This window comes from Rhinopithecus roxellana, chromosome 2 (assembly GCF_007565055.1).
Source record: "Rhinopithecus roxellana isolate Shanxi Qingling chromosome 2, ASM756505v1, whole genome shotgun sequence".
In the NCBI taxonomy this organism is placed as follows: domain Eukaryota; kingdom Metazoa; phylum Chordata; class Mammalia; order Primates; family Cercopithecidae; genus Rhinopithecus; species Rhinopithecus roxellana.
In genome coordinates this window covers 33,115,990-33,132,754 of record NC_044550.1, presented here as the reverse complement: position 1 = coordinate 33,132,754, position 16,765 = coordinate 33,115,990, and the positions used below count along the sequence as shown (strand labels likewise).

At 40.5% G+C, this 16,765-nt stretch overlaps 1 protein-coding gene across 2 annotated transcripts in view; it reads left to right on the top strand.

The window, feature by feature from the left end:
- The first annotated feature begins 927 nt into the window (after window positions 1-927).
- Window positions 928-16,765, top strand: part of PRDM5 (PR/SET domain 5) — a 225,412-nt gene continuing 209,574 nt past the window's right edge. For both annotated transcript variants that reach the window (XM_030926048.1, XM_030926058.1), the window contains exon 1: window positions 928-1,278. In XM_030926048.1, the coding sequence (XP_030781908.1) occupies window positions 1,186-1,278 (93 nt within the window). In that variant the 5' untranslated portion in view covers window positions 928-1,185. The remainder of the gene's footprint in view (window positions 1,279-16,765) is intronic.

Genomic DNA, 16,765 nt, shown 5'->3' with positions numbered 1-16,765 from the left:
GTCAGACTTTGTGTGTGCTTTTAATGGTTTATGAGAACATCAATTAACAACATCAAATGGTTTCCAAGACAAGACCCTAGAGTAGATAATTACCATATCAAGAGAAATGAGTAGATGACCCCAGGCTCACCTTGAAGGATGAAACAGGCTTTTAAAGGTCCTGGGCACACTGCACAGCCTAATAGCTTATTAAAAACACTAGAAAAACATTTGTGACTTTATTTCATTGTTGTGGCACCAGATTCTATTGTTTGGGTGTCCCCTCCTGTCTCCCACAAATCCACTTCCGTATGTCTGAAAATCCGTAATAGGTCTAATGATTATCAAGCAAGGGAAGTCTCAGCAATACTGTACCTTGAGAAGTATAAGAACTTCCCAGAGGTGTTGTTACCATAACATATCTAGTTTCTAGTGCTTTAAACATTAAATTGTTTGCAACATATTTCTCCGTACGTTAATCAACATACTTCGCCATCCCTTATTAAGTTCTAGCTTCTGCAACAAACGTGAAAAACAGCAAGGATGCGTAACTCAAATGTGAGAAGCACGGAAATTTCCTAGACCGCAGGGTTCGTTCTCAGTAGTCGGCAATAAGCTGGTTTTCAGAGTCAGAACTTGATAAAGTTGTTTTGGAGGATGCCCCAGCTGTGTGAAGGTCCATTTCGTTTTGCATCTGAAGAGAAGCAAGCGAGACTTCCCTACCTGAAGTAATGGTTCAGCGGGGCAAGGTTCGAACACCCAGAGCTGGACAAAGGCGGGAACGCACGCCGCCGCGCCGGGGCTAGGGGTGCTGACGGCCCGCGTAGCTCGTGGGCCTCCGGGTTTAAGGCCCCGGGGTCAGCCCTGCTACGGGCTTCGCGCTCGGGCGCGGGTCCGAGCAGCCAACTTCGGGCCAATCAGCGAGCGGCGTCCTGGCGCCCGCAGCGCCCAGGCTCGCGCCCCCAGCGCCCCCGCAGCAGGAATGGCAGCAACGGATCCGGGCCGAGCCCGACCCGGGACTAGGAGGGGCTGAGCCGCGGGGGATCCTGGAATCGGCAGGGAGGTGGGGATTCTGGGAGGAAAACTCCATTTCCTCCTTCCTTGCCGGCTTCTCCCCTCTACCCTGGCACCCCAAATTTCGATGTGTCGCCTGCCGGGCGCTGAGCGCCGGTGTTGAGAGAGGCGGTGGCCGCCGCGGCCGGGAAAATGCTGGGCATGTACGTGCCGGACAGGTTCTCCCTGAAGTCCTCCCGGGTTCAGGACGGGATGGGGCTCTACACGGCCCGCAGAGTGCGAAAGGTGGGTGACCCGGCGGCGGCCTGCGCGCCCCTGCACCTCGCGCGCCCTGCGCCTCCCGGAGTCGCCCTGCCGCAGGGCCCGGGGCGCGGCGGGCTTCCCCCCTTGTCGCCCCTCGCCCGGGCCGGGCGTCCGCGGGACGGCCGGGGACCGCGGGGCGCGGCGGGGGTGGCCTTTACTCGCTGCGCCACCCGAGCAGGCAGCGCCACGTAGGTGGCGGCGGGGCGCGCTCCGCTGCCGGCCGGTCCAGGGGCGGAACTGCCACCGGCCTCCCTGCTGCAAGATGTCTTTCCTCTCTCCCGCAGGAAGTGAGCGCGGCAGGAGCCTCCCTCTTCCTCGGTTACGGGTGTGAGCTGCGTCTTTGCGTTGGCAAAGGCACGCGTGGGCGGGAGTCTTCCCCCACGGGCACGGTGCTCCGCCGCCGCCTCTTTTACTTTAGGATGAATTAATGTGACTAGAAACCCCTAACTTTCCATGCGGGGATGGGAAGAACAGCCAAGAGCGCCGCTCCACACAGGCCGTAGAATCTCATTCATTAACCCAGCATTTCCTTCCCTCCTGGAATGTGTTATATGTGCCTTCAGGGAGGTACCAACCAGATGATCTTTGAATGTCTGTACCTTTTTTCTCTGATTTTTTTTTTTTTTGGATTTGTCTCCAACATCGGTTCGATCTCTCCAGCCAGAAAGTTACAGGCATGTGGTGAGAGGAAGCACATTGCTCCGTTCATACAGGAAGGGCCTGGAAGTGTTGGATGTTGAAAGCAAAGGCCTAGGAAGAGAGGCCACAGGAACAGTCCAGCTCTTTGGATTTGATCTTATAATATTATAACTTGTTAGAGTCGTCCTAGCCTCCCTCGTCCCCTTTTCTTAGTAGATATTTTGTAAGATGGAGGTTTGGGCAACAACAGGCTTGTTTAGGTAAGGTATGTTAACAAGAGGTTCAGAGGATGCAGTCAGAGACACTAGGGTGTCTTTCATCTGCATTTAACCCCCTCCCCTTAGCCTCTGACCTAAAGAGCTGGTGAAGAGTAGTAGAAAGTGCTACTGATCTCCAAAAAAGGGCTTCATTGACAACATGATCTCCAGTCATCCTTCAGGGCAAAATTGGAAAAAATAAACCACTTATTTATTTTTTCAAATGGGAGTTGGGGAGAATGTTCAAATGTTAAAAACAGGAATAAATACTTTATCTGAATTAGAGATGTATTGAATAGTTGCCAAATGGCCAAATGTTAAAATCAACATTTTTTGAAGGCCAAATACAACCATCACCAAATGACTTCTGTACAGAGTTCAAATTCTGCTTTTAATTCATTCTTAAAAGTTGTGAAAAATTCTCAGACCTTCCTTAAAGGTTTCTGGCTTAAATGTAATTACTTTAAAAATTAAACACAGTTCTTAAAAATCATTTTATTTAATGTTATGAATAGTACTATACCAAACAACTCTACAAAGATTAGAATTATTACATAATCCTTGTTGTTTCCTTATATTACCATATAGGTTTTTAGAAACAGCTGGCCAACCTCCTTTCTTTTGAGATTTTTATTAATTTCAGCGTATTTTTTCATATATTTGATTCTTTGTAAGTATTTTATTTTTGGGCATGCGATGAAATGAACAGCTTCCAAAATCATCATATATTATTGCATCACTTTACTATTGCAATGATACTTATCTTTTCTTGGCCAGTTTAACTTTAATATATAAAACACATAGAGATTTTCATCCAGATCACATTTAGAATGCTTCCCTATATTTCAAAGTGAATATACAGATGTTTGCTATGAATCCAGACTATTATTGACATTTAGTTATGATCCCAAAATATTCAGTCACAAGGTCATGGACAGGTTTGTTGATCTCAGAACTGACCCTAAAGCAAGTTTCAGTTCCTTTCCTTCCAAAATCTGAGGACAAAGACAAGGCTAAAGCCAAATAGCAGACTTTAGCTGAATTGTAAGGCTGCAGCTGAGTATCAATGCATCCCTTACATGCTTGTGGAAGGCAAACGGTCCCTCGATTCTTAGGTATTTTCCAAGTTACCTTGTACTAGACCTAATTCTGGCCATAAATCAAGGGACCTGAGAAGAGAGATTTATCAGCAGCTACATCAAGGACCTTACTTAAAGGTTTTCATGCTCTCTATTCTAAACAAACTTTGGAAGATACCACTTTTAATACATGTGTTGGAAATTACAGATGTTTTGCTACACTTTTATAACACATCTGCTTGTATAACACTCCTGTTTTAGAAAGTGATTGCAATTCAAGCCATCTGTTGATTTCAAATTCAGAGAATCTAATCCAGACTGAGGTTGGGAAATCTTGCTAGAAACCCCACCCACATTACATTCACCAGGTTGAGATGGGATTTTCTTGCCGGTGGGACCCCTTAATCCTTCTCTAGTCCTACCCCTTTTCGTGCAGTGCTTCCTAGAGTGGTGGTGTCTTTGCAGCAGAATCACCTAATTCCCTGGCTTTACCTTAGTCCTACTAGTTTTTTCCTTGGCAATTATCCTTTTTTGCTGGTCTGTTGCCTCTAATTTTTTTTTTCCCAGTGTAAAAATCTCTATAGTGACAATTCAAGAAAAGGAAAAGAGTCAGTTAGAAAGCTTTTGAGAAGAAAAAGGAGACCTGAGTTCATTCACACTTTTACACATTGTGATTTGCTAATAATCAGAATAAGGAAAAATAATAAAATTGAAACTTTTTGCATGCTGTGTGCCAGACCCTGTCTAATGCTTGCTGTGTTTTCTCAGGAGCACAGTTGAATGCTTCAGTGAAAATGTGGCATTTTAGGTTGCAAAGTATTATGCAGATTAAAATTAATATTAGTTACTCAAAACTCATAAATTAAGTATGCATCCAATAAAAATTTAAAGTTAAGCAAACACCTTACTACATTACATTTTTTGTTTCATGACCATTTTTTTTCCTAGCTTGCTTATATGATTGACCACCAGTGGGTGGTCTTTTTGACATTGTGCCTGCAACTGCAAAGTGGAAAGTTTCAAGCTCTCAGATTATGTGATTTTAAGGGAAAGATTAAGGTGGAAAAATACTACTTGCAGCTTTCTTTCCCTTTAGATATTTTAGGATGTAGGTTTTTCTTCTCTGACTTTCAGTCATTTAATCATTCATATGTGGCAGGTACTGTACAACGCCCTGAGGATACACAGGTGAGCAAGACAGACAAGGTCTTTTTCTTCAAGGAGCTTGCTTTCTTGTGTGGGGAGATAGGCAGTAAACAAGTAGAAAATGGAAAATTACCAAAATGATTGAGGCATGTGTTAAATTAATTGCAGGAAATAAACAGGATGAGGCATTAAAGAGTAAATGAGGGGTGGGTCTACTTTAGGAGGGCTAGCAGGGAAGGCTTCTCAGGGGAAATGACATCTGAGCAGAGAGCTGAAGTCGCTGAGCCAGCCAGGAGATTCTCTGGGAAGAGACATGCAGAGAGCCAACCTGTTCAGTGTAAAGCTCTTCCTGCTTCAAAGGGTCTGTCTCTGGGCTTTGGCCAGAGGCATGCTTCCCAGCCTGTGGGATGGCCACTTGGCAGGCTGTAACTTTTTAGGAGAAATAAAGTATTGTCTCCACCTCTGCTTTTGTAAAATTATATCTTGTAATTTTTTTGCTAAGTTAACAGACGTCATCTAATTGGCACATCCTCCTTTTACAGGTGAGAACACTGAAGCCCAGAGACTTGTAGGGAGTCTTACAGCTCACAGTTACCTCTCAGATTCCTATGCCTTCCACAGTTCCAACTCCCTCCTTTCCAAACCAAGACACACACCTTGATTCTTACTGAAGGATTTATACTAAGATCATTTGGTGAGGTAAAATCCTAAGTAAAAATAAATAAATAAATACATACCTGAAGTAAAGGCTTAAAGGTGAGTTTGTAAAAATATAGTAAGATTTTAAAACAAAAGTCAAATTTTACAAAGTTAAAAAAAAATCAAAGAGAGAAAAAAGCTGAAACAGATAAGTAAATAAAAACCTGTAGAGGAAAAATCACCATGCATAAATGTTAATACAGGAAGACCAGACTTTGTAGGATGAGGTGTTGTGTTGATCAGCGTAGAAGGTGACTTGTCTGAAGAAACATGGATTTATATCCTAGGGCTAAAAATCTGCCAGCCAATGTTTGCTTACGTTTCCTGGTGGCTGATGATAACTTATCTGGAAACATTATTGAAGAAATGTAATCATGAAGCCTGCCATATATGCTGTCTCTTCCCTGTTTTCACACATTCACACTTCTCCTTAGTGACTCAAGGCAGCTTTGTATTTCCTGGTGGTGTTAAACATTTTTTTAAATGATGTAACTACTATAACATTTTCTCCAAAACTATGTTTTTTTTTGTGATAATGGCAGCTACAATGAATTCAACAAATATTTATTGAACTATGGCAGTTTTTAGGCACTGTTTTAGTTACTAGTGGCAGAAGAGCGAGTGACAGAGACAACAGTCACTAGATGCTTTACACAGTTTTTAGTGAAGTCCTGTGGTAAGCCTGCAAGGGGCTGTTAGTATCCCTGTTTTATAGATGAGAGAGCTGATGTTGAGGAAGATTATATCAATCATAAGTGGATTAATGAAAATTTGAACTCAGGTCATTCCATATACCCTTTTCCTTAAAAATGTTTTTTTCTCTATTCTGATAAAATGCTATATTCACAAATATACAAACACATGCACACTTTTAAAAAAAGATGAGTTTACAAAAATAAGAAAAAAGAGTAAACTCACTTCATCATCTCACATTTTTCATTCCATGGTATCTTGTAGAAATTCCTTTAAGTTACCTACCTTGGCTCTGTTTTTTTTTTTATGTCTGAATATAGTCTATGCTGTGGATGTGCCGTAATTTGTATTTATTTAGGTCTTGTTTTACACATTCATTTAACAAATCTTTATCACTGTATATGCCAAGATCTATACTATTCACTTAGGGGTACAATAGTGAAGAAAATAGGTATTCTGGCTCTTGGGGAGCTTGCATTCCAATGAGGGAAGACACAAAATAACAGACCTATCAGACAGACCTATCAGTTATAAAAGTATAACTTTTATACTATGTTAAATATGATAAGCATTATAGGAAAAAGAAGAAGAGCTAGGTATGGTTGACTTGGCAGAAACGGTGTGTGGGTATGTGTGTGGGATGTTATAAATGTTAGATGGGTCAGTTAATCCTCACTAAACAGGAGAGATTTGGGCAATTATTTGAAGGGTGGTAGGAAATTAGCCAAACATATATCTGCGGGAAGAGCATTCTAAGTGCAGAAGGGCAGCTACAGTAAAGGACCTAAGACAGGAGTTTGCCTGTTGTGGTCCAAGAACAAGGTGGTCAGTGTGGCTGGAATGGAGTGAACAAGCGGGCAGGTAGTTGAGGAGGTCAGAGGGCTAGTGAAGGGATGAGTGTTAGGGGAAGATCCACTGCTTAGAGCCCTTTAGGCCACTGCAAAGCCTTTGGCTTTTACTTTGAGTGAAAGAGAAGGCACTGCCAAGTTTTGAGCAAAGGAGTGACATAGGTTTATCAAGCATGACTCAGGCTGTTCTGTTGAGAATAGTTTGCCTGTTTATCAAGCATGACTCTGGCTGTTCTGTTGAGAATAGTTTGCCACAGGACAAGTGTGTAAACTGGGAGAGTTAGGATTCTACTGCAGTAATCCATGTGAGAGGTGATGACAGTTTCGACCAAGATAGTGGCTACTTTGGTAGTGTAGGGGTAATAGAACATGCTGATAGGATTGGATGTGAAGTGTGAAAGAATGGGAAGGATTCAGGATGATTCCAAGGATTTTAGCCTGAGGAATTGGAAGGATTGGATTGTCGGCCAGCAACTGAGATGGGGAAGGTTGTGGGCAGAGCAGGTTTGAAGAGGGCAGATCAGGGCTTCAGTTTAAGGCATGTTGTTTTTGAGATGTCTGTTATACAGCAAGGGGATATGTCAAAGTGAGATACAATTGTATAATGCAATTCCTCCTTCCCATTCTTTAAAATGTCACACATTTTATGTTACATGTTATAAATCTTACAGTACATTTTTACTCTTGTTTCTTTAGATCATCAGTGATCTTTTAGAGCAATTAAAACGAAGACAAATTGTCTTTGTTATGTACCTTCACTTTTTACCATTACGTACATACATTTATTTATTTATTTGTTTATTTATTTATTTATTTATTTATTCGACAGAGTCTTGCTCTGTTGTCCAGGCTAAAGTGCAGAGGCGCGATCTCAGCTCACTGCAACCTTTGTCTCCCAGGTTCAAGCTATTCTCCTGCCTCAACCTCCTGAGTAGCTGTGATTACAGGCACCTACCACCACACGTGGCTAATTTTTATATTTTTAGTAGGGTTTTACCATGTTGGCCAGGCTGATCTCGAACTCCTGATCTCAAGTGATTTGCCCACCTCGGCCTCCCAAAGGCGCATTTATTTATTTTGAACTAAGTTTCTGTCTGGTATCATATTCTGAATGCTGAAGAACTTCATTTAACATTTCTTACATCTCTTGTCTTCTGGCAATGAATTTTCTCAGCCTTTATCTGCACTTCTGCCCTGCTGTTGTTCTTCTTCCCACAATGGACTTCGCTGTGTTATTTTTTGGTGTGGGGTGAGCTGATGGTGAGGGGTATGGGAGAAGGGTCTCTGTTGTCTTGTTCCATTCTCCCTCTTATAAAGGCTTTCTCTGCCTGGGCCCTGGGAGTTGGGCTTTCTCAATATGCCTGTTCCTCTTCCCCAGGAGAGCTAATCTTTTGCCTTGTGTCAGTGGTTGGTCTTTTGTAGGTGAATATTTCTTGTCCCTTCCCCAGTGGTAGGGGTCCTTTGATGGTTGTGGTCTAAGTGCTTGAGCCTGTACTGTTTCCTGACCTTCTCCCCACAGCGGTGGATCTTTACTGGGGTCATCCTGGGGATGACATAGTTTGCTGCTTTTCTTGCAGTAGCTAAAGGCTTTCTTCTGATATGAGAAAAAGGTCAGGACAGGAGGTGTACACTGTCATGCCATTCTTGCAGCAGCTGCTGTTCCACTCTTGCATGCCAGCACCACTGAGGAAGTCTCTCTTTGTTTTCCCATCTGTTCCCAAACCTCTCTCACATGAGGAGGTCCTTGGAAAAGAATGTGAGCATGCCTGTGAGCATGGGTCTGGGGCTTGCCGTAGTTCTATACCTTCATGCTGTCTCACATTCCTCCTTTAGCAAGTTGTTAAAATGTTAGTTGATTTTTTACTTGTTTGGATGGTGGATAGAGGAGGACACTGGCCACAGGTAAGCTAGTGCTCTCCTTAAGAAAAGTTATGATTTTGCAGTTTATCATTCTCATTGTTAGGATAGTAGTGATACTCCTACTAACCTTCTTGGTGGAAACTGAACTTTTATGTATTTTTTATTTCAATAGCTTTAGGGGTACAAGTGGTTTTTGGTTACATGGATGAATTGTATAGTGGTGAAGTTTGAGATTTTGGTGTACCCCTCACTGAGTAATGTATATTATATCCAATATGGAGTTTGGACACCCCTCCTAGCCTATCTCTTCTGAGTGTCCAGTGTTCATTATACCACTCTGTATGCCTTTGTGTACCCACAGCTTAGCTCCCATTTGGAAGTGAGAACATATGGTATTTGACTTTCCATTCCTGAGTTACTTCACTTAGAATAATGGCCTCCAGCTAGATCCAAGCTGCTGCCAGAGGCATTATTTTGTTATTTTTTATGGCTGAGTAGTATTCCATTGTGTATATATACCACATTTTCTTTTATCAACTCATAGGCTGATGGGCACTTAGGTTGATTCTGTATCTTTATAATTGTGAATTGTGCTGTGATAAACTACATATGCAGGTGTCTTTTTGATACAATGCAGTCGATACAAAGCATTTCCCCTGCTTGCACTCACTCTGTCCTGCAGCCCTGTGAAGAAGGTGCCTGCTTCTCCTTTGCCTTGCACCATGATTCTAAGTTTCCTGAGGCCTCCCTCAGCAATGTGGAACTGTGAGCCAATTAAACCTCTTTCCTTTATAAATTACCCAGACTTAGGGAAGTTCTTTATAGCAGTGTGAGAATAGACTAATACATTTCTCATCCCTTTAAAAAAATACTGTGGAGTTATGTTTTTATATGTAAGGTTTCCTGGATCTATTCTCTAAATATCATATTTTTATCTGTCCATGGTTTTAACTTGAGGTTTTGTTTTTGAATTTGATTATAAATATCATATTTTTATCTGTCCATAGTTTTCACTTGAGAATTTTTTTTTTGAATTTGATTCTTGTCGTTTTCTTTCAATTCATTCTCTAAAGATAAATATCTTTAAGTTAATGGATTTTAACTCTTAAAAGTTTTTTTTTTTTTTCTCTCTAGTGCTGTATTTGAATCTCCTTAAATTTTCTTAGGTAATTCAGGTATTCCCTTTAGTTGAGGTATTCTGTCTGCTGCAGAACACAGAGCATGGGTCTCATTTTTCTGCCTTCCTCTTTCTAGCAGCTCTGCTCCTTTGTATGGGCTGTATCCCTTGGTTAACTCACTGGAGCTCAAGACTGGTTATTGAATAGTCCTCTGTGGCTTCAGTCCTGCAGGTGGTAGAAAGCAAATGGGTCTCTCTTCAGTGGGCCTGCACTGGCAGATAGGCTGTCAGTTCCCTGTCAGTCAGCTTTCTGGTCTCCTTGTACTTTCCTGGGTGTCAAGAGCAGGAAAAATTGTAGGTTGTGGCCCCCTCCATCTCTGACTTTCAAATTCTTTTTGGGATTCCCTGGTTTTCAGCCCTTGTCCCTGGTTACTCTGCTGTCTTCTACTTTATTACCAAGTCCACTGGAGAGAACACCTCGCACCAGTTGTCTGTCAGAACCTAAGCCTTCACTTGCACCCATCTGCCCACAGATGCCAGTAGTAGTTGTTTTGCTCAAGAGAAGAAAGTAACTTAGGTTTGAGGGTGAAGGGGAAAGGTGCTGCCTTCAGGTCACCATATACCCACAATTATTTTTTTTTCACATCTCTGCATTTCCGTTTTGTGTTATTTCATAAGTGATGCATTTCTTAAAGAAGAATTCCGTTTTATTATAGGCACCACTACATTTATTTCCCCTGACCTCTGCTATATCAACTGGAGTAAGAGAGACAACTGCAGTAAACTTGGAGTTTTTGTTCTCCCTCTAACAGGAAGTCGGCAGATGGAACAAGATGTTTGTGGCCATTAGTTCAGTGGCTCAAAATGTCAGGGCAGAAGTCTTTGCAATTCTCTTGGACTCAAGATGGCTGCTTCAACCCCAGCTATCATACTCATATTCTAGGTGGGGAGAAACAGGATTGGGTATACTCTCCAGTTGACTCAGCTTCATTTAAGAACTTGTGTGATAGTTCCATACAATGATTTCTGCTCGCAGGTTGTTTGCTCCGCTGTCTTCAAGATAAATGTAGTATTTTACCTGGATATATTAGTACCCTGAACAAGATCAGTGTTCTAGTACAAAGGGGAATGGATATAGGGAGGCAACTAGTCTGCCTCAGACTTCCTACAGTTTGGAAGGAAGATTGGTTATTTTTCACATTGAACTTTTAATAAACACATTAATATACTATTGAAGGTCTAATTGTATTGCAAGGGCACATACATGCACAGTAGTTCAACATTGAAACATAATTATGTTCTAAGTGGGGACTCCAGTCTCCTTCTGTGAAAAACATCATTATTTCAAATATAAATGACTCAATTGCAGATTGATTCACTTTAATGTATTTAGGTCATCTGTATGTATATTTTTTATTTCTGAACTATTTCAAAGTAAATTACAGACATTGTGACAATTCACCCCTCAATACTTTAGCATAAGGACATTCTCCTAAATAGCCATGATGCCGTTTTAGCAAATCTAACAAAAATAACAGTAATTTCCTAATGTCTTCTAATGCTAGCCCATATTTAAATTACTCCAATTGCCTACAAAATGTTTCTATAGATACTTATTTTTGAACCAGGATCTGATCAAAGACTACATATTACATTTAGTTATGTCTATTAAATATCTCTTTAATTCCTCCCCCCTACTTTTTAACAACAGTGAGTCTCTGAAGAGATCATGCCCGTTGTAGAGTATCTCACATCTGGATTTACCTGATTACATTCCCAGGGCTTTATTTAACTTGTTTCTCTATCTTCTATAATTCCTGCCGTCTGGAAGTTAGATATAAATATTTCTGGCAAAAATACATCATGGAGTGATGCTGGTTTATTTGTGCTGCATAATAGTAGGGGGCATATAATGTGTCTGGCTTCCCACTGTTACTGATGCCAACATTGGGTTAAGGTAATTTTTCTATTGTGAATGTACTGTTTCCCCTTTGTTCTTAGCAAGTAATCAGTGAGCTGTTACTACTATATGGATATTTGTTTTCACCATCAACCTTTTGCCTAATGGTTTTAGTATCTGTGGAGAATTCTTGACAAATCAGTAATATTATTAGGGATTTCAAAATGGTGATTTGCTAACTCAGATACTCCCCTTTTATTTATAAGTTAGCATTCTCCTGTAAAGAAGAGCTTTTCATCATCAATTTCTGCTGTCTGGTTATCCTGAACTGTGGTTACTATTGAAAAGGCAGGACCAAATGCTTAATTCCTTTTCTTTACTAATTTTAATAATAACTTATCCTCTAATGATAGCAAATGAGATTTTAAAAAAATTTCCTTTTTTCTCTCACTGATGGTATGGACTTACAAATTTGTTAATGTGTTTCGATCAGTTATCCTTTTGTCCCCTTTGAGTCTCGAATTGTTCTAAATTTGGTCTGTGGAAGCTCTTTCTACTGGGATTTAAAAACTGGAAGGAATCTTGAAATCAACTAATCTAAATCCCTAAGTTTTGTAGATAAGGAAACTGAGGCTTGGAAGATAGTGCTTTTCCCCACAATTCTGAGAGAGAGATCTTCAGTGAATCTTGTTTTTAACTTACTAATAGCATTCAGCAAAATGAGAGAAAATGGCCCACATTTTTGCAATCATACAGTTTTTGTTTATTAAAAGTTACTGTCTAGTCCAGTGAATAGCAGATTGAATGAATTAATTATCTGCTTTATTCAGAAACAGTTTGAATAAAAACAAAGATGCTGCATTATGGACTGGACATTGGATCAGTCTGAGAAGTGAATTTGACTCAGACAGTTTGGTGTGTACAGGCTGAATTTATCTTGAAGTCACATTTTATTTGACCTGCACAAAGTGTTGACTTCTTGGAATTCATTGCCAATGTAAAAAATTCAGTGATTTCACACACAAATTTGAGTTAGTAGCTTCTCTAAAAATAATGTATATATCCGGCAACATTGGGTCCACATGGTGATATAGCAACATTCAACTGAAGTGGAAAAAGTTTTTAGGTGGCATGCCCTTTCCACCTTACCTCCTGGCTACTCTCTAATGTATCATTTACATGTTTATTGTTGGGTATCTGATGTTGTGTTGACTTACTGCCTAACTTGTAAGTGTTTGAGGTGGTGACTCTTGAGCCAGAAGCTAAGAAGCCTAGGAAAGTTCTTGCAAATAAATCACAGACCAAAGGTAATACCACTAATGCAGGGACAAATGGACAGCAAGAAAATGGAAGAGCAGACAGTTTTCCTATCTGCTAGTGTGAAATTTTCAGCAGATTTATTACAAAAAGTAAAACCAATGATATCGGGAAATCAGCCAGAAATTTTTGAAGTTTTCAAGAAGAGTGTTTGAAACACTGAATTTTCAAAGATGTTCTTTGAAACCAATGAGAACAAAGATACAACATACCAGAATCTCTGGGACACATTTAAAGGAGTGTGTAGAGGGAAATTTATAGCATTAAATGCCCACAAGAGAAAGCTAGAAAGATCCAAAATTGACACCCTAACATCACAATTAAAAGAACTAGAGAAGCAAGAGCAAACACATTCAGAAGCTAGCAGAAGGCAAGAAATAACTAAGATCAGAGCAGAACTGAAGGAGATAGAGACACAAAAAAACCCTCCAAAAAATCAATGAATCCAGGAGCTGTTTTTTTGAAAAGATCAACAAAATTGATAGACCGCTAGCAAGACTAATAAAGAAGAAAAGAGAGAAGAATCAAATAGACACAATAAAAAATGAAAAAGGGGATATCACCACCAACCCCACAGCAATACAAACTACCATCAGAGAATACTATAAACACCTCTATGCAAGTAAACTAGAAAACCTAGGAGAAATGGATAATTTCCTGGACACTTACACTCTCCCAAGACTAAACCAGGAAGAAGGTGAATCCCTGAATAGACCAATAGCAGGCTCTGAAATTGAGGCAATAATTAATAGCCTATAAACCAAAAAAAGTCCAGGACCAGACAGATTCACAGTCGAATTCTACCAGAGGTATAAGGAGGAGCTGGTACCATTCCTTCTGAAACTATTCCAATCAATAGAAAAAGAGGGAATCCTCCCTAACTCATTTTATGACGCCAGCATCATCCTGATACCAAACCTGGCAGAGACACAACAACAAAAAAAGAGAATTTTAGACCAATATCCCTGATGAACATCGATGCAAAAATCCTCAATAAAATGGCAAACCGAATCCAGCAGCACATCAAAAAGCTTATCCACCATGATCAAGTGGTCTTCATCCCTGGGATGCAAGGCTGGTTCAACATACACAAATCAATAAACATAATCCAGCATATAAACAGGACCAAAGACAGAAACCACAGGATTATCTCAATAGATGCAGAAAACACCTTTGACAAAACTCAACAGCCATTCATGCTAAAAACGCTCAATAAATTCGGTATTGATAGAACGTATCTCAAAATAATAAGAGCTATTTGTGACAAACCCACAGCCAATATCATACTGAATGGGCAAAAACTGGAAGCATTCCCTTTGAAAACTGGCACAAGACAGGGATGCCCTCTCTCACCACTCCTATTCAACATAGTGTTGGAAGTTCTGGCTAGGGCAATCAGACAAGAGAAAGAAATCAAGGGTATTCAGTTAGGAAAAGAAGAAGTCAAATTGTCCCTGTTTGCAGATGACATGATTGTATATTTAGAAAACCCCATGATCTCAGCCCAAAATCTCCTTAAGCTGATAAGCAACTTCAGCAAAGTCTCAGGATACAAAATCAATGTGCAAAAATCACAGGTGTTCTTATGCACCAGTAACAGACAAACAGAGAGTCAAATCATGAATGAACTCCCATTAGCAATAGCTTCAAAGAGAATAGAATACCTATGAATCCAACTTACAAGAGATGTAAAGGACCTCTTCAAGGAGAACTACAAACCACTGCTCAGTGAAATAAAAGAGGACACAAACAAATGGAAGAACACACCATGCTCATGGATATGGCCTACTACCCAAGGTAATTTATAGAGTCAATGCCATCCCCATCAAGCTACCAATGACTTTCTTCACAGAATTGGAAAAAACTGCTTTAAAGTTCATATGGAACCAAAAAAGAGCTCGCATTGCCAAGACAATCCTAAATCAAAAGAACAAAGCTGGAGACATCGCGCCACCTGACTTCAAACTATACTACAAGGGTACAGTAACCAAGGCAGCATGGTACTGGTGCTAAAACAGAGATATAGACCAATGGAACAGAACAGAGTCCTCAGAAATAATACCACACATCTACAGCCATCTAATCTTTGACAAACCTGAGAGAAACAAGAAATGGGGAAAGGATTCCCTATTTAATAAATGGTGCTGGGAAAATTGGCTAGCCATAAGTAGAAAGCTGAAACTGGGTCCTTTCCTTACTCCTTATATGAAAATTAATTCAAGATGGATTAGAGACTTAAATGTTAGACCTAATACCATAAAAACCCTAGAAGAAAACCTAGGTAATACCATTCAGTACATAGGCATGGGCAAGGACTTCATGTCTAAAACACCAATAGCAACAGCAACAAAAGCCAAAATTGACAAATGGGATCTAATTAAACTAAAGAGCTTCTGCACAGCAAAAGAAACTACCATCAGAGTGAACAGGCAACCTACAGAATGGGAGAAAATTTTTGCAATCTACTCATCTGACAAAGGGCTAATATCCAGAACCTACAAAGAACTCAAACAAATTTACAAGAAAAAAACAAACAACCCCATCAAAAAGTGGGCAAAGGATATGAACAGACATTTCTCAAAAGAAGACATGCATACAGCCAACAGAGACATGAAAAAATGCTCATCATCACTGGCCATCAGAGAAATGCAAATCAAAACCACAATGAGATACCATCTCACACCAGTTGGAATGGCAATCATTAAAAAGTCAGGAAGCAACAGGTGCTGGAGAGGATGTAGAGAAATAAGAACACTTTTACACTGTTGGGCGGGATTGTAAACTAGTTCAACCATTATGGAAAACAGTATGGCGATTCCTCAAGGATCTAGAACTGGAAATACCATATGACCCAGCCATCCCATTACTGGGTATATACCCAAAGGATTATAAATCATGCTGCTATAAAGACACATACACACGTATGTTCATTGTGGCACTATTCACAATAGCAAAGACTTGGAATCAACCCAAATGTTCATCAGTGACAGACTGGATCAAGCTTTAAGTCCTTTAATAATCTTCCTAGGCCTGCATCGAAGCAGGCTTCCCCCCAACCCCCAACTCCCCGATCCCGTTGCATTTATTTGAGTTTCTCTTCTTTCCTCTTTAGTCCTCTAAACACTACTGAATTGATAGATTCACTTTTTTCCCCCTCCAAATTTGTACTGCAAAGAGGAATTGATTGGTTTGGATAGATCAGTTACTTTGAAAAAAGTGTGTACTTAGATTATTGTTACTTTCTATAATAGTTGATAAAGGCTAAATACATGACAGAGTGGACTGCAAATTGAACCACATTCATTCATATTTAACCCTCACATTTATTACAAAAAACACACCTTATTTTTTGGTCTGTTTTGTAGATTGGCTTTAACGTAAACTCACAATTTCTTCAATTCAGTACTGAATATATTGAGTGTGTACATTGGGCAATTGCATGGCCCAGGTCATTGCTAAATTGTAGTCAATGGAAAGCTGAGGAGGTAGCATCAGGCAGCCTCAGCAGTGGATCACGCAGCTGTCTGTCAGGGTTTTGAGTGTTGGCTTGGTGAAGTGGATGGTGCCTGAGCACTGCACTCAGAATAAACCATTGGTTCCTGATACTATGTCTAATCATTGCCACCTGATTGACCTTAATCAAGCAAACTATTTCAACTCTGAGGCCCATCTCTTAGTTGTTAAACGGGGAAACTCCCACATAGGTTTATTTGGAATGTGGCACATGGTAGTTCAGTAAGTGTTAACTTTTCTCCCCTGTTCTTGTGGAGCTTTTCCTACCTGCCATCAAATCCTGGTTAGGTCCCGTCTGGAGGAGAGAAGTGATTACTTTGTAAAGAAAGCCTCTTTGGGGCCGTTGTGTTTGAGTGTGATGTTGAATACCTATTTCAGCATGAGGGGACTAGTGAGGCATG